General features: G+C 43.6%; 1 protein-coding gene across 3 annotated transcripts; it reads left to right on the forward strand.

Moving 5' to 3' along the window:
• Positions 1-1,183: 1,183 nt before the first annotated feature.
• On the forward strand, positions 1,184-17,642 carry ZNF248 (zinc finger protein 248). Of its 3 annotated transcripts, none has more exons than XM_084765444.1 (5): positions 1,184-1,388; positions 2,889-3,127; positions 8,807-8,933; positions 9,184-9,273; positions 12,887-17,642. In XM_084765444.1, exons 2-5 carry the CDS (start codon positions 3,113-3,115, stop codon positions 14,383-14,385), a joined length of 1,731 nt encoding a protein of 576 aa, XP_084621570.1. In that variant the 5' UTR covers positions 1,184-1,388; positions 2,889-3,112; the 3' UTR covers positions 14,386-17,642. The 3 variants fall into 3 exon arrangements, with proteins under 3 accessions (XP_084621570.1, XP_084621572.1, XP_084621571.1); XM_084765446.1 differs by lacking the exon at positions 1,184-1,388 and adding an exon at positions 1,688-2,131; XM_084765445.1 differs by lacking the exon at positions 1,184-1,388 and adding an exon at positions 1,688-2,120.
• The last annotated feature ends 219 nt before the right edge of the window (positions 17,643-17,861 follow it).

A 17,861-nucleotide genomic window follows, 5' to 3' on the forward strand; every position in this document is an offset into this window, starting at 1 on the left:
TTGAACTGGCTATGTAGCTGGTAATGCCTTAACTCTTGGTCTTCCTGGGGGTTGGAAGCCTGGCTCAGCAGGAGCAGCTGTCCTCTCAATGCTACTTAGCACTAGGGTGGTGGCAGGTCTCTCTCCTTTATCCAGAGAGTCCTCATGTGGTCGCTAGGTGCCCTTTCATTGTAGATTACTTTCCAGGATTTTAGATAAATGTGTTTCACATTCACAAATTAATTTTTTAAATTTAATTAACCTATTACATAATTTCCCCCTTCTCTCTCCTCTCTTCTACCTCTTTGTATCTAGCTCCCCTTCCTCCACAGCCTTTTCTTCCTTAACCATTGTTCTTACCCATACATATAAATAAATAGATAAATACAGCCCGCTGTGTCCCTTCCCGTGTTGCCTGCATGTCTGTGTTTCTGGAGCTGACCTCTTGGTATCAGATAGCCATTCATGGGGCTCATCCCCAGGGAAGACTAATTAACAGCTAACAAGCAATTGTTAATCGCTTGTAACACTTCATCTAGGCATGACAGGAGAGCAACTATGTTTAATACTTAAACCTAGCCAACAGTCACTGGTGAGGTCATGGGTCTTATAAGAGAACTTACTACTGCCACTTTACTAAATTAGTATAATCCCTATCTGCATTACAAATACTTATCATGATGCCCACAGGTAAGTGTAGCTCTCGCCTCTTATCAAAGAAGTTTCTTTCATCAGCAGGAGAGCATTACCAAAGGCCACAACTTGTCACAATATAGAAAGCAGCTGAGAGTTGGGTTTTCAGCCCCAACGGATGCAACACAGCTCCTGCACCTATGGTTCAGGCAACATTGCAGAAGGCCTGGGGGAGATTTTTAAGAGCCAGAGGACCAGGAAGTCTGATGTGAGATTGTGCCTTCCAGCTATGACAGGGAAGCTACTACGGCCACGAAATCTCAACAACATGACCAAGTCCTGAACAATTCCAACACCAGTTGAAATTAAACACTCCTTCTTTTTGAGTGTAAAGAATATAAGGATTTAATTCCCTAGGGATGCTGGGTCTAGACAGGAGTAATACAGATACAGAAACTGGCATAGTGTACCAGAAAACTGAGAAATCAATTTGACACCGTAAACGCCTTTAATTCTCATGGAAATTAAAGGGTTTCTAGACGCTTTCAACTGCATCATTTTACAACAGAGGGTGAGACAAGCGCTGACTCGGTTCTCCAGCCAATACTCCTTCCAACACTGGACATAGGGACCCCCACTCCGAGCGCAGATGGGCGCACCGCCCCTTCCTCTGCGCATGCGCACGCTGCAGTCCTGCTCCTGGTCCTTCCCTGGCCTCGCGTCCCTCCTGGGAAACAATTCCTGGCCTTCGGCTCCACGCACTGCGGGAGCGGCGGGTGAGCCCTAGATGGCTGCAAGGGCGGAGGGTTCTGGGAGCTCGGGGCCACCCACGCCGCTGTCGGCGGCGAGCAGGGGCCAGCACGGGGGCCTGTCTGGGGAAGTGCTGGGGTGCGTTCGGAGTCGGGCAGGCGGGGTGCGTACGGTCCCGCACCTCCGCAGAACAAATCCAGGGCCCCTCTGCGCGTGCGTGTCTTGTGCTCTAGGCGGGGAAAGTGCGGGGTTGTAGGGAGTGTGCAGTCGACGCATGCGTGGCGCGCTGTGATGTGTGCATTCACTGGCTGCTGTGGCCAGATGCTGGGATGTGGTGGGTGGCGAGCAGGCAAGCCAGGTCCTAGGTGAATGAATTACTGGGACAGAATAACCCACGCGAGACTGGGTTTCCTTTTCTGCACAGTGTGACTGCTATGAATACTTGGCTGCAGGTGTTTTTTTTTTGTTTTGTTTTTTTTTTTAAAGCTGCTACTACTTGCTCAGGGAATGCCCTGCGAGGGTCTCCTCAGGGAGCCCACCCTTGCTGCAGGCTTTTGGACTGGTCCCTAGGACGCAGTGTTTGGAGTGGAAGAGGAGAAGTGGTCAAGCTAGCCAACAAGCCTCCTGCCCCTCACACACCCGGGATCCCAGTTCGAACTTGATACTCGCTCATGTGTTTTGTGTAATGACACAGTCTCTTGAAACCACGGAAGACTATGTGCCTGCCGAAAGTCTGGGACAAGTTTAAGGAGAGAGAGGTGAGCTGGAGGTGAGAGAGATGGGTGCACGCAGGCTGCACAGGGAAAGCCGTTTCTTTAGAAAAACGATTAGGGATGAAAGGCTCACTAGCCACAGGTGCAGACCGCTGCCACCGGCCCTTCCTAAACATCCCTCTGACACTGTCAACTACTGAGGGGCCATCTCTCATTTACTGATTCATCCGAAGGTGGCTGGTAGGGAGATGCTGAGGGCCCTGCTTTTCTGGCCATGTGTGGCCACAGGAGAGAGGTGTAGCTGGTCCTGAGAATCTTAGGAACATCTTGCAGGTTTTTAGTGACACAACCAAGGCCTGCCAATGGCTGTACATTTTTGTCACTTTTAGGTCAAAGTTTCTTATCAAACGATAGTTTTGAGAATTGTAAGGAAACGCAATTTGACTTTTTGTTTTTTCGAAATAGGGTTTCTCTATGTAGTCTTGACTGTCCTGGACTCGCTTTATAGACCAGGCTGGCCTTGAACTCACAGAGATCTGCCTGCCTCTGCCTCTGCCTCTGCCTCTGCTGGGATTAAAGGCATGTGCCACCACTGCCCGGCTGCATTTTTGAAATTTTTATCTGGCCTTAAACTCCCCTCCCCGTTCCTTTCCTCAAGTTTTATCTGACTTCAAGGGATTAATGGTATTAAACAAGCAATGTGTCCTGCCTCCCTCCCCCTCCCCCCCTTGATTATCGGTCTGTACAAATCCATCGCATTTCCCCTTCCAATTATTGTTTGTTGAATTTAAAAGAGCGTTTCATCTTTTTCAGTTTTCCTGTAAGGTGGGTTACAATGAGAAGTGTTTGCATTCATTCAGTGAAAAATGTCTAAACTCAGCGTGCGTTAGAGCCACCGCTGAAGAGGCAAACACCTTGCTTGGAGCTGCATGAGCAGGAGAATCCAGAACTGCAGGGCAGGCCAAGTCTCTTCTGACGGACGCCGCCGCTCGTTCTGCCTTCTTCCCCAGCTCGCCGTCCTCCACTAGAAGCAGAAAATGAACAAGTCCCAGGTGAGTTTTTGGCTTCTTTATTCCCATTTTGTTTTAAGAACTTATTTTTGTTGTTGTTTTGTTTTGTTTTTGTTTTTCCAACGAAAAAGCAAAAACAAATGTACAGCATTAGGTCAGTTGACGGAATTAGATGGAGGCTTTTTAAACCTACAGCAGGGTTCAGATTAAGAAAATGTCTCCGTGCTTTCTGGTAGTCACACTGAGGTGAGTGTGATCCGTTTCCTATCATCAGTTTTTGCACGAGCTCGGCCTGTGTCAGTCGGGGATGGTCCCAACACGGAGGCTGGACTAGACAGCCCTGTGCAAGAACAGACCGGAAAGGAGGTGGAGGGACCTTCACCCCAGGCATTCTCAGAGCATCTCTCCTGAGTGTTTGGCCAGCTCGCTTGTGTGTCTAGGTAAATTTGCAGGTGGGCAGTTTGTGTTTCTGCATTTCTCTTTGACGCTCCCTCCCTCCATTCACCTGAGTCAGTTCTAGAAAGAAGGGCCACCAAATCGCCCTCGAGGTCAGCCAGCGAAGGTTCTAGTCGCTGCCTTTCTTGACTGTCAGCCGCATTTGGTAGTTTTGTCAGTGGACTGTTACAATTTTTTTTAACTTAAAATGTTTTTTCATACAGTGTATGTTAATCATATTCTTTCTTCCCTCAACTCCTTTTAGATTCTCCTTATCCAGCTTCATGGTTTCTCCCCTGCAAAAAAATAAAAAATAAAAATAAAAATAAAATCAAGGGAAACAACCACAACAAAAATCCAAAAATCAAAACAAAATAAGACAAACCATACCAAAACCCAAAAAGCGCGCACACACACACACACAAAGTGTTTTCAGTTGTTGGACCAAAGGCCACCACGCCTGGCCTAATTTTGCTACTTTTAGGACTTGTAGTATAAATATCTGATAGCCACCCACAGGTTGAGAACCATTCACTTAGAAGGCTGAGAACATTTGATTATGTGAGTTGCAAACCATTTTGTTGTGCTATTTTACTGTTTTAGTAACAAAAAAACCAGCAAAGTTTTTCGTGCCTGTATTCTCCTGAATTTTCATACTTTTACGTATTTTATGTTTAAATATTTAATTGACTCGGAGTTCACATTATAGGCAGAAACTTAGCAGTTAAACTATAGCTGCGTCATTGCAGCCACCTCTCTGCCTGTGTGCTGCTACTGTGTTTCTTCCTGTTTTCTCGCCCTATGATGCAGCTTTGGTATTAGGACGTTAGAGAGTCGCTGAACGAAATATTTGTTCTTTCCCAAACATTCCTGCTTTCTACCAGATGTGTGCTTCAGCTTGATTGTTTGCCTTCATTCCTAAAATTGTAAATGAAACCCACAGCTTCCTTCCTCCGTGTCCTTATATAAAGTTCCATAAAAGGTATGTCCCAGATTAGAGATGTCTGTAAGTGTTTCTCAGCCATTTGAGTTTCACCTGTGCTCTATTTCCGTGAGGAGACACGGTGACCACGGCAGCTCTTACAAGGGAAAGCATTTAGCTGGGACGAGCTCACAGTTGCACAGGTTTTGTCCGTTATATACATGGCAGGAAACATGGCGTCATAGAGGCAGTCATGGGGCTGGAAAAGTAGGTGGGAGTTCTATGTCTGGATCAGCAGGCAGCAAAAAGAGCAAGCCTCTGGGACTGACCTCGGCTTTTGAAACCCTAAAGCCCACCCTAGTTACGCACTTCCTCCAGCAAGGCCACACCCACTCCAACAAGGCCACACCTCCTAATCCCTCTCAAGCAGTGCTGCCCCTCCCTGATGACCAAGCATTCAAATAGATGAGCCGATGGGGGATGGGGGCCATTCTTACTCAAACCATCGCACCTCTGTTGGGAATTCTCTGTTTAGATCTGTGTCCTGGTTTTTAACTGGGTTATTTGGAATCGGCTCTTAAGCAGATTCAGTTCCACACCTACTTTCAGTTCCTTACATATATATATATTCAATATATAACTCCATTAGTCAGATCCCTTCTTGCCTCTGTTGTTTGTGGATTTTTTTTTCTTTATTTTCATAACATTGATGCCTGGTTAAGTTTGATTTGGGACAGAACCCACTTGGGCTCTGCATTTCAGAGAAGAATTACAGATTTTTCCTGGCAGCCCAGCTAAGGGTGCCAGGCATCCTGAGTGGTTTTTGCACAGCGCCTAGGACACAGGAGCATAGCTCACTCACCCCTCAACTCTCACCAGTCTCAGACCAGATCCACTAGGCTCTAACACATCAATTCTTATTTCCTCAGTCCCAGGAGTGTATTAAGAGTTCTCAGCTTTTCAACCACTTATTTCCTTAGGTGTTTTTCTTCTTGGTCCTGGGGATGGAAGCCAAGGCCTTCCTCGTGATAGGCAACGGTGTCATCACAGCACTGCCAGCCCTTTCAAATGTCCTCTTGGATTGTTCAACATGTTTGTTGCTGTGTATTTATTGTATATAATTTCATAAAGGTCATTTATTTTTTTTTTACATTGATGGTGTGCTTTAAGTAAGCATGTTCACTCCTTAGCTTCCTCTCTATCCTCCTGGTCTCTTCTACTAATCTCTTCCCATCCCCCACTCTTCCTCCCGCTTTCATGTCATACATATAAAAGTGACAGTATCCAATGGACTGTGTGTATTGAGCTGAGTACATCTAATCAGCTTTACCATCAAAGGAACAAAAGACGTTATCTATAGAAAATCTAAGATCCATTAATGTTAAAAAAAAAAAAGTATTTATCCTCTGAGTCTGGCTTACTGTGGTGGTAAGATGCTGCGTCCATCTTTCAGCAAACAACATAATTTCATCCTCCCTAAGGATGAGGAAAAGTTCATTGTGCACATGTCATTTTTGTCATGGATTCATCTGTTGATGGACGCCTGGATTGCAATCTATAACTTGGCTACTTTGAATAGTGCCAGAGTAGACATAAGTGTGGGAGTGTCTCTGTGGTCTCTTGACCTAGAGCCTGTTTTATAGTTCTCTCTCTTGTGATGAAGATTGTGACCTAAAGCAGTCTGGAGTTGCAGAGGGTCTGTTTGTTTACATCCCAGTTGTGTCTATCAGTGAAGGAAGTCAGGGCAGGAACTCAGAGCAGCACTGGAACCTGGATGCAGGCACTAAAACAGGGACTGTGGAGGGACAGTGTTGACTGTCTTACTCTCCATGGCTTACCCAGCATGCTTTTACAGCCCGGAACTACCTGCCCACAGTGGGCTGTGCCCTGCTACACCTTTCACTAATCAAGAAAACGTCCCACCAAGGCTTGTCCACAGGCCATTTTCTTTTTCTTTTCTTTTTAAAAAAGATTTCTTTATTATTATGTATACAGTGCTGTCTGCATGTGCACCTGCAGGCCAGAAGAGGGCATCAGATTACATCATAGATGGTTGTGAGCCACCATGCGGTTGCTGGGAATTGAACTCAGGACCTCAGGAAGAGCAGACAGTGCTCTTAACCTCTGAGCCATCTCTCCAGTCCCAGGCCATTTTCTTAATTGAGGTTCCCTTTTTCTAAGTGACCCTGGCTTGTGTCAAGTTGAAAAAACAAAACTAACAACAACAACAAAACAGATTTTTGAGTATATACTCACAAGTGGTATAGCTGGGTCAGTATTAGGTCTATTTTTTAATTGTATTTTTAAAAATTATTTTCATGTGATTGTTGGTTGGATTGTTTGGGGTGTTGTTTGTTTTTGAGTTCTTTATACATTCTGTGTATAAATCCTCTGTCATGCCTGGTGGTGGTGGCCCACACCTTTAATCCCAGCACTCCGGAGGCAGAGATAGGTGGATTGCTGTGAGTTCAAGGTCAGATGGTCTACAAATCAAGTCCAGGACAACCAAGGCTACACAGAGAAACCCTGTCTCGGGGGAAAAAAAATCCTCTGTCATGTATATCTGGTAACAATAGGATTAATGTCGTGAAACTGGCCGTCCTATCCGATGCAATCTACAGACTCGGTGCAGTCCTCATTAAAAATTGGAACACAATTCTTCACAGAAATTGAAAAAAAATTGTTTTAAAATTCATATGGAAAAACAGAAGACCCAGAATAGCCCCAAAGAATAAAAAAACTGCTTGTGGAAATTACCACCCCTAATTTTAAGTTATAATATAGAGCTGTAGAATAGTCATACAATGATGTCTTAAAAATAGACACATCTATTAATGAGATGGAATCAAGGACCCAGATAAAACTCCATAAACTTAGAGCCACATGAATTTTGATGAAGGGGCCCAAACACACTTTGGAGAAGACGGCATCTTCAACAAATAGTCCTGGTCTGTGTAGCTACATGTCAGAGAGTGAAACAGCAGCCTTCCCCCTCACTCCTAATAAAAGTCCAAATGAAAAATGCATGGAGGACCTCAACAGTAGACTTGGTACCCAGATCCTACTAGAGGAAAAGGGTAATGCTCTTCAACTAACAGGCATAGGTGATGGCTTTCTGAGCCGTGTCGGATGGCATAGTCAGCCAACAGCTGACACAGGGACCTCATGAAACTAAAATGTGTCTGTACAGCAAAACACATCACTCCAGTTGCAGCCCCCTAGCCCTTCCTTGGGGGTGTTTGCTGTGCCGCCACTATTCCCGGGTGAATACACTGTGAAGATAGAGTTAACCGTCATCTTTGCAAACATCACCTCTCAGTACCAGCTTTAGAGAACACTGGGGAACTAATAACAATGCTCCGTGTGCTAATGTGTGGTCATTTGAGTGAGTGGGAAAAGAGAGCCAGAAAGGGGAGTAGGAAACCGTTGGGAGCCCATTGGTCTGCTGGCTTAACTTCTACTGCACAGCATCGCACCCCTCGAAGAGCTGTTGATTTCTCCCAGCCTTTCACCCCCCCCCCCCCCCCCCGTTTTTAGTCACAATTTATGTTGAAGCTTAATCATCTCCATAACCGACTCACTCAGGGGTCTGTTTGTTTTGCTAATTTTTATTTCTTGTTCACTATTGGGGTCACAAACCACAAAACTGTTTACAATGGTTAGTAAAAACTACTGTGCTTAAAAAAAATAAAACAAATCCGGGGCTGGAGAGATGGCTCAGAGGTTAAGAGCACTGGCTGCTCTTCCAAAGGTCCTGAGTTCAATTCCTAGCAACCACATGGTGGCTCACAACCATCTGTAATGTGATCTAATGCCCTCTTCTGCTGTGCAGGTATGCATGCAGGTAGAACACTGTATACATAATAATAAATAAATCTTTTTTAAAAATCCATGAGAGTCCAGAAAACAACGTCCTCAAGCAGAGAGCATTCATCCTGTTCTGCGACTGTTAGACTCAGCGCAGGTGCTGTAGTCAGCCCCACTAGTGGGAGCCTGTCCCTTTTTTATCAATATCATCATTTATTTAACTATTTCAAGTTCTACTTCCAGGCTTACAATGTCCATTTATTAAATGCACACACACACAGAGACACACACAAATCCTTACCAGGTCATAAGCGAATAGAACTGTGATTTTGCTTGCCTCAGCAGGATTCATAGCAAGTAAAACACTCCCAGACCTTTAGCAGAATCTCAATTTGTACAAGATATATATATTTTTAATTCTACACAGTGTGGCCAAAGTGAGGGGCTATCCTGTTCGTTATTTTTTCAGTAAACTCTAAAGAAAATCATTCTACTAAATCTTTTCTGTATCGCCCAATCCTAATGACTTCATACGGAAACAGCCTATTTTGTTACAGGAGCAAGTGTCATTCAAGGATGTGTGTGTGGATTTCACCAAGGAAGAGTGGTACTTGCTGGACCCCGCTCAGAAGGGGCTTTACAGAGATGTGACCCTGGAGAATTACAGCAACTTTGTCTCAGTCGGTAAGGGTTTGTGCTCAGGTGGCTGCTAGTCACACCCATTTCCAAGGCTGGCGGGGGAACGCTTGTAGTTTCCAATTGGAGGGACTGAGATGACTGATCCCTTTCGCTGTGACAGTGGTGTCTTCTCACCTCTTTGCAATCGCTGAGGTGCCTCTTTCTTCTTCGTTTTGTTTGTTGTTTGTTTGTTGTTGTTGATCCCTTCACACAGCTGAGCTGTTGAGGCTCCATCCTGTGTTGCTTTGTATTGCAGGGTATTGTGTTACTAAGCCCGAAGTGATCTTCAAGATAGAGCAAGGAGAAGAGCCCTGGGTAACAGAAAATGGATTCCAGTGCCATCCAGGTACAGTAGTGCGTTCCCTGTCAAGGGAAAGTAACCTGTGGCCTTGGTGAGTTAGGTCACCTTTGGAATATGTTCTCAGAAATTCCTATTTTACTGTAAGTCTTTGGATTTTTTTTTTTCAAAACAGGGTCTCTCTGTGTAGCCTTGGCAGTCGTGGACTTGCTTTGTAGACCAGGCTGGCCTTGAACTCACAACGATCTGCTTGCTTCTGCCTCTCAAGTGCTGGGATTAAAGGCGTGCGCCACCATGCCTGGTTTGTAAATCTTTAAAAATGACCAAGAACGGTGTCCCGCATGTTGTTGTTTGAATGACTCCTCCATCTGCCTCTCTCCCATAAATACTTTTTCTTTTGCTTTGACATTTTGGAGTGACTTATTTTTACCTATAAATCCAAAGTGAGTTGGCTTCATCTTAGATGTTTTTTCTTGGTTAGTCTCCATTTATCTTTAAAAATGATGCACCTTCTGTCTGTTTTCTTTGGACGCCGTTCATTATCTAGCATATACCATGTACTTCTGAATATTCCGCTTAGCAGCTGTATAACAGTGAACATTCACTGTGATACACCCATGTTCTAAGAAATTAAGAGAGTAACATACCAGCTGTTACAGGATATGTGCTACAGTGACCAGCACAAGCTTGTAGGCACAGTTAGCTATTTGCACATATACTTGAGTACATACATGTGGCGTATATTATACAAAGTTGGATAGTGGTAAGTATGCTGCAGAGAGCTCACACAGGGCAAGGGAGAGTAAGCCGTAAGCCAGCAAACTTTTCTGTGCTTGAAATATGTTTATAGTATCTCCCTTGTCTAAATTTTCATTTCCCTTTCATCTTCCCCCCAAATAATACTGTATGCATGAAGTGTTCAGACGATGCATGCTCTCCATATCCCGTTGGTGTTCTGAGTCACACAGGACAATCAAAGAAAGAGGGTCACTCTGGAATGGCATCAGGCTCTGAGGCAGCAGCGAGGTCCAGCTTTGATGAGTGGAACCTCCAGCAGCCACACAGAAGCATATTTATGGATTATGGTTTTTTTTTTTGTATAAAACAAATTCCTATACCAAAGCCCCTAAAGGAAAACATCACGCCCCACAACTTCAGTCCTTATTTTCATAGTACCCAGTAATGCAAGATGTTCCAGGTGTGCCAGGGCCATCTTGTGACTAAAGTTATGCAAAGGCTATACAGCTCCTTTAGAAAAACAACGCTGGAGAGATGGCTCAGAGGTTAAGAGCACTGTCTGCTCTTCCAAAGGTCCTGAGTTCAATTCCCAGCAACTACATGGTGGCTCACAATCACCTATAATGAGATCTGGTGCCCTCTTCTGCTGTACATGCAGGCAAAACACTATATACTTAATAAATAAATCTTTCTTTTAAAAAGGAAAAAAAAAAAGAAAAGAAAAACAACTCTTCAGATAATAGAAAGCAATCACTGTTTTCTACAATGATTTCTTTAAGGCCAAAGTACAAAAGTATTTCATCCTAATGTTTACCCTAGATACAGTGGAAAACAGCTATTTCATCCTAATGTTTACCCGAGATACAATGATTCTGTTAGAATTCCATTACAAATAACCTTTAAGTTAGAGCCATTTTGGCTATTACTACCACATGCCCACCAGTGGCTGTAGGGCCAGAGCGCAGATCTGGTCATCCTGGCTTCCTAGGATTTCTTTCTCACTGAGATTTTATTCTTTCCAAAAGAAAGATCCCTGAGTTGTCCCTTCTGGCCTGCTGGTAGTGCTGGTCAGCCACGGACCCCAGCTCCAGAGAAGCCGCTTTCTTGGTACATTTAGAAGGTATTCTGGAGCATGTTCCCTACACGTTCTCAGCCTCGTCCCACAGACTCCTGTACATTCCATCCCATCAGGGAGAGGCTGAAGATAACCCTTGTGTAGCTGCTGTACTGTTTCCCCAGAGGACGCAAAGGCAACAGGACTAGTCATAGCTGTCAAGAGCCAGACTCTGGTCCTGACAAGCGATGCAGCACTGAGCAAAGGGTTTATTTCATGTTGCAGGGAATTACAGGGACGGCAGCTTCTAACGGTAAGGACAGGTGGCATCTGAAGGTGGTGTGGATGTTGTAGGAAACTTTGGTTTTTATTGTTTTTATTATTATTTTTCAACATTCTTCAATTAAAGTGGCATTTACTGGAAGATGTAGGTTCTGAAGAGAGCCAAGGCTGGGATGTGGCTGCCTGAGGGAGGAGCATTGCTGACGTGGAGTCAGCACTCTGGAGGGGTTTCTTCATCCCTCTATGTACAGATTTCTAATGCGCATGTTGGATGCTGACTTGAACATTTGTTTTAAGTCAATTTATATAAAGTTTTATTTGTTTGCTTATTTATTTATTTATTTATTTATTTGCTAGGGTCATAACTTAATGTTGCTCTCTAGGACAGTAGACTGCTATAGTGTTTTTAAGCATATAGCTAACCTTTCTATATTGAGCACCAACAGTTAAGGATGGCCAAGGTTTTTGATAAAGCATATTGAAAGTCTCAATCAAAATGTGTGATGGTTAGGGGCCCACATGTGACTAAAATACACAGGTGATATTGGGCGGTAAAGCAGAAAACCTAAGTGCAAATGAAAAACCTGGAAGTGAAGCCAGACTTGAACACCCAGTATAGGAAAATCCATGCGCTGAGGGGGTCCGAGTAACCAGCGTATGGAAGATGGACGTGAAGCAGGATAGAAGATAAACTGCGATGCTGCCAAATATGCTTCTTCCTTTGTTACATTTCTCAGATAGTCCGTGTATTCAAAACGATTCAACTCCTCCTTCGTGAATTTTCTGTTCACTGGATGACAGCTCAGATGACCTCCATCCGCTAGTGCCTACACTGTATTTGGAGTTTATTTCTCCTTTCCTGGCATGCTTTCCCACAGCATTTCAGAAAACTATTTCTGTAGATAAGGCTTTCAGACTGTCCTTTCGAACCTCAAGAAATGGGTGTTTCCAAAACTCTAATTAGTTTACCATGCACAGTATAGAAGGCATGGCGTCTCATGGGGACCTCTTCCAAGGCTCCGCGTGGGGCGGCAGCAGGCTCACTGTGTCTTGTTCCTGCCCAGTGCAGTTCACCCTCTGAAGCCCCTGACTGCTGACTGCACCACCGCTTTGCTGGTTTCCGTTGTTTGTTGGGCTCAGCTCATCATTTTTAGTACTGTCCCTTCTGAATCAGCCTCTCTAGTTCCCTGTGGGTTGATTTTATTTCATATTTTTATGTCTAGTTTTGAGATTTATAATGTTTTAAATGTTATAACCAGTTCCCCACCCCATCCCCGCTTTCACGGCAGCATATATGTGTTTTCTCTTTAAACAGGATGGCAAAGGAAATACGTTGGATTCAATTTATACCAGGAAACTCAATTTAAAACAAAAGAACTAACTATATAAAAACAATTCTATAAAAGCTCACAACCATCAGATGTGTTAAGATACTTTAGCTTCCCAAGTCCTTGCTTTTATGGGGCCCTTTTCTCCACATGCCTGCTGTCTCTGTGTGTTTCCCCACCCTTAATAAAAGCCTTTAAAAAAAAAAAAGACAAGTATTAAGATTCATAAGATGTGCTGATTTTTTTTTCTCATTTGTAGAAAGGAAATGGAAAGTGGATGACCTAATAGAGAGCAACCAGGAAAATCAAGATGAACATTTTTGGCCGCTCATGTTCACCAATAAGATCATACATCTAGAGAGAGGCGGAAACCCAAGGAAAACGTCCAGTCTAGACATTGACCCTATTTCTTCAAGAAGTTTTCTGCTCAAAATATGTGACTCATGTGAAATGAATTTAAAGAATATTTCAAGTATAATTATTAGTAAAAAGAACTATTCCAGAAAGAAGGCTAATGAGTTTAATATATGTGAGAAGCCACTCCCCGATGGGAGGCCTGAGAGAATCCCCGGAGGAGCAAAGTCATATAAATATGATGGGAAAAGAGATGTCCTCAGCCTATGCCACGACCTCACCCAGCCAATTTCTGATCAGCCTTTTGAGTACAGTCAAAATGGACAAGGCTTCTGTGAGGAGGCGGCCCTTTGTACCAAACAGAGCTCTCAGCTAGGGCAGAGCCTCTACAAACATGCTGAATGCAGAAGAGTGTTCGCTGACAGTTTGAAGCTCGGTGTATCTCGGAAAACGCATTTGCACATGGAGCCACATGAGTGCAGTATTTGCAGGAAGTCCCTTTGTGTGGACTTACAATTTGGACCCCAGAGGCTTCTTTCAGGAAACATTCCTTATGAGCGTACTGAGTACGGGAGAATCTTCTGTGACCGCTCCGCTTTTATTGCTCATCAAGAAGCTGCCACAAGGAAGATTGCCCAAGAGTGTAAAGTGAGTAACAAAACTTGGGGAAAGTCAGCTCTCTTTAGACATCACATGATGCACATGGCGGGGAAACCCTATGAATTCACAGAAAATGGGAAACATTTCAGCAAAAAATCACATCCCACCCCGTCTCGAAGGGCTCACTTGGGAGAAAAAACCTTTGAATGTGGTGAGTGTGGAAAGATGTTTTGGGAGAAATCAAACCTTACCCAGCATCAGCGGACACACACAGGAGAGAAACCATATGAATGTGCTGAATGTGGGAAAGCCTTCTGCCAGAAACCGCACCTGACCAACCACCAGCGAACACACACGGGAGAGAAGCCCTATGAATGCAAGCAGTGTGGGAAAACGTTCTGTGTCAAGTCAAACCTCACTGAACATCAAAGGACACACACAGGGGAGAAACCCTATGAATGTAGTGCGTGTAGGAAATCCTTCTGCCACAGGTCAGCCTTAACTGTCCATCAGAGAACACACACAGGGGAGAAACCATTCATATGCAATCAGTGTGGGAAGTCATTTTGTGTGAAGTCAAACCTGATAGTCCATCAGAGAACTCACACAGGGGAGAAGCCCTATAAATGCAATGAATGTGGGAAAACCTTCTGTGAAAAGTCAGCTCTTACTAAACACCAGAGGACTCACACTGGGGAGAAGCCCTATGAGTGCGGTGTGTGTGGGAAGACCTTCAGTCAGAGGTCGGTACTCACGAAACATCAGAGAATTCACGCGAGGGCACAAGCTCTTTCAGTGTCCTGAGTGTTCAGCGTTCCTATGCCTGTCAAGTCAGTTGAATAATCCTAAAATTGAGCCTTGAGCCTGCCAAAGAATACCACAGAGTACTAGACAACGCCATTTTGTTGAAATGCACGAAAGCTTTCAAGGAAACAAAAACTGTAATTAGAAAGATTGTATTGAGGGGAAATTACTCATATAAATAATATGGTAAAAGTCAATAGAAGTTTAATTGTGTAATGTCTTTCAATTATGTTTCAAAATCACATTTTAAATATAATGAGTAATACTGTTTTCACTTGTATTCATAGGAAAGTATGAAACTTAAAAATGAGTGACATTGAACATATATGTAAGAAACATCTCATGTTTATAGACCTTGTGTGAGTATGTTAATGTAGCAGAAAATTAGGAAGCACTTGATTCGTGTGTTGGAGCCCAATAAGGATGTGAGGAAGAAACAGGAACCCTTAGGTTAATAACTATTTACTGTCCATACTAGGTGCCACGGTGTCTTTAGGATGAAAGGATTATGTATGTTTACGGACATATGTGTGTGTGAATGTGGGTCTATATGTATTTATGTAAATATATCTGCATGCATGTACCTATACAAATGGTGATGTCATAAAGGCAGTTCATACCAACTTGAAAGTGCCGATAATTGCTAAAAATTTTAGGACTTTTGTTAAAATTATATAAAGTTACAGTTAAATTATCTTGAGAGCAAAGGAAATAAATAACAGTCATTATTCCTAGTAACTTGCTGCATTTCCGTTGTCCATGCTGCATCCCGTTGGTGTGCATGCTGAGAGTGCTGTAGCGTGCTGTGCCACTGCAAATCTCTCCCACATCCCGCCGTGTGCCATCCCTACTCTCACGCTGGTAGCTTGGCCTTAGACTGTTTGCACTGTGGAAACTGACAAACCATGTGTTTAAGGTATTGATTTTTCTCAGAGAAGCTGTCTGTATATAAACTAGATGGCAGATTTATAACATAAACTACCCATCTTTGTATTTCATAAAATAAACGGTTATGGCCATCATTACCAAACTGCCTTTATGGTAAACAAGTGAAAAGACGGTTTATTGAGCCTGTTAATTACCTCAGAATTGTTCTAAATCTTACCATACTCTGGATAGCTTGGCCAGTATATGCTTCAAATGACATTATTCCACACACAACAGACTTTTCACTGTTCTGGACCATGAACAAGCATGGCCGTTATTACCACCTACCCATGTGGTAGAAAAATCAAAGTATATTCCTGAGAGTTTTTCTTAGCTACCTCTGTGTCAATCATATAAATGTTAATAGAAATGGTTACATGGCTTAACGTTGAGTTATAAATGGTACTACTACACTCTACACATTAAAAATGGTACACTCTACACATATAAAAATGTTCATTTTATACCCATGGTGTTTCATTGTGTATCTACTTAGGGATGGTTACATGTAACCATAGTTCTGTGTAATTCAATAATTACATAACTATTTAGAACTAGAGGCTCATGCATAGAGTCTCTTCCTCCTTGGTTCTATTCCCAATACCTCCTGGAAACACACTGATCAGTAGTTTAAGAGATGCTGGGCATGCTGGGCGTGGTGGTGCACACCTTTAATCCCAGCACTCGGGAGGCAGAAGCAGGCGGATCTCTGTGAGTTTGAGGCCAGCCTGGTCTACAAAGTGAGTCGAGGACAGCCAAGGAACCCTGTCTCATGCTGGTCACCTTCCTCCCTCTGAGTCTTACCTCTTTGTGTTCCTCCCCAGATGGTTTGGGGAATGAATCCAGATCAGTGACAGCTAACCATGGAAAGTCCACTCTGGCAGTTCTGTTGAGGCTAGAGAATGTTGTGTAATGCTGGAATACTTGTCAGTGGTGACGCTGTCATCACACGAGAAGATTCATGAAAAGAGACCATGCCTTTTTAATGCACTTATTTACACCTGTATATGATGCTGGCGTATAGTTTGTGGTCTGGAAGGGTAGTGGCCTGAAGATAACAGTGCACACAGTGAAAAAAGATGCCTCAGATACGATGTCACGGAGTTATTTAATCCTCTACAAATACTTTTTGTAGACTTCTGGGTCTTCATACTATTTTGAGCAAAATCTACTTCTTGTTTATTGTTAGGAGTGTCTGGTACTTAGATCTACTAACAGTGATTGCTTTTCCAGGTCTAACATTCTGTACAGTGGCTTGGGGGACGAATCCTTTTCAACAGTTTGATGCAGGGGAGGATGTTTTCCCCCCCCCATTTTTCGGGTTTTTTGTTTTGTTTTGTTTTGTGTTTTGTTTTGGTTTTTCGAGACAGGGTCTCTCTGTGTTATCCTTGGCTATCCTGGACTCGCTCTGTAGACCAGGCTGGCCTCAAACTCACAGTGATCCACCTGCCTCTGCCTCCCCTCTCCCCCATTTTTCAAGACAGGGTTTCTCTGTGTAGCCTTGGCTGTCCTGGACTCACTTTGTAGATCAGGCTGGCCTTGAACTCACATCGATCCACCTGCCTCTGCCTCCCAAAGTGCTCGGATTAAAGGCTTGCGCCACCACGCCCGGCAGGAGGATGCTTTTTAAAGCCCGAGTTCTTTCTGGTGGAAAATAGAATCCTTCGGATAAAAAGATTTCAGTGGTAGACTTAACTCTAGTAATGTGGTCTAGAAACAAGGGATGTGAAACACACCGAGACTAGTGCCTACACGTAGCCTCCTGCATGCTGACAAGGATGTAAGATGGATTATCATATCCAGTTTAAGCTATTGTCATTAAGGAGATACTGTCACTACCAAAGCAATGGCACCAAGTTGCTAGTACCTTATTTTGAAGAAGCCAACCAGGTGCATCTGCAGGTGAGCCCAGAGAAGGGGGAGGGAAGCCTGGGTAGCGAAAATGTGGGAACAGCAGCTTAGTGGTTTTCGCTTCTGTAAATTCCTACATTCTTAGCATTGGAAATACAGTTATTTTACTAATTGTTTCCATTATTTTGTGTTGTTCTTCATGAGAATAAAATCTTCTATGAATAAATTTCCTTTGACAATGAGTCCTATAGCAGGTGTCCCTCTCTTTGGCCACGTTAAATCGCATTGTTTACACTATCTCTCGGTGACGTTCCTTGCTCTGTGTGGTGTGAAGTAAGCATCCCTGCCTTTCCCCTATAAGTTGGTGATGTGTCTCTGCACTTTTTAACTCATCCACCCTTGTCGATTAGCTACGTATATTTTTATGCATCTAGTTGTGGCTATTGGTTTAATATGTTCACTGCAACTTTTCAACATCTTTGTCCTTACTTGCTTTCTAGTACTGTGATGAATTACTGTGACAAGAAGCAACCTGGGGAGGAAAAGGGTTTCTTTGGCTTCACATCCCACTGATAGTCTAAGGGAAGTCAGATCAGGAAACTGAGGCAGGAACTAATGCAGAGGCCATGAAAGGGGAGTGCTGATTACCCGCTTGCTCTCCATGGCTTGCTCAATATGCTTTTTTATATACCCCAGGG

Source organism: Acomys minous (assembly GCF_964271855.1).
Source record: "Acomys minous genome assembly, chromosome: 17".
Lineage (NCBI taxonomy): Eukaryota > Metazoa > Chordata > Mammalia > Rodentia > Muridae > Acomys > Acomys minous.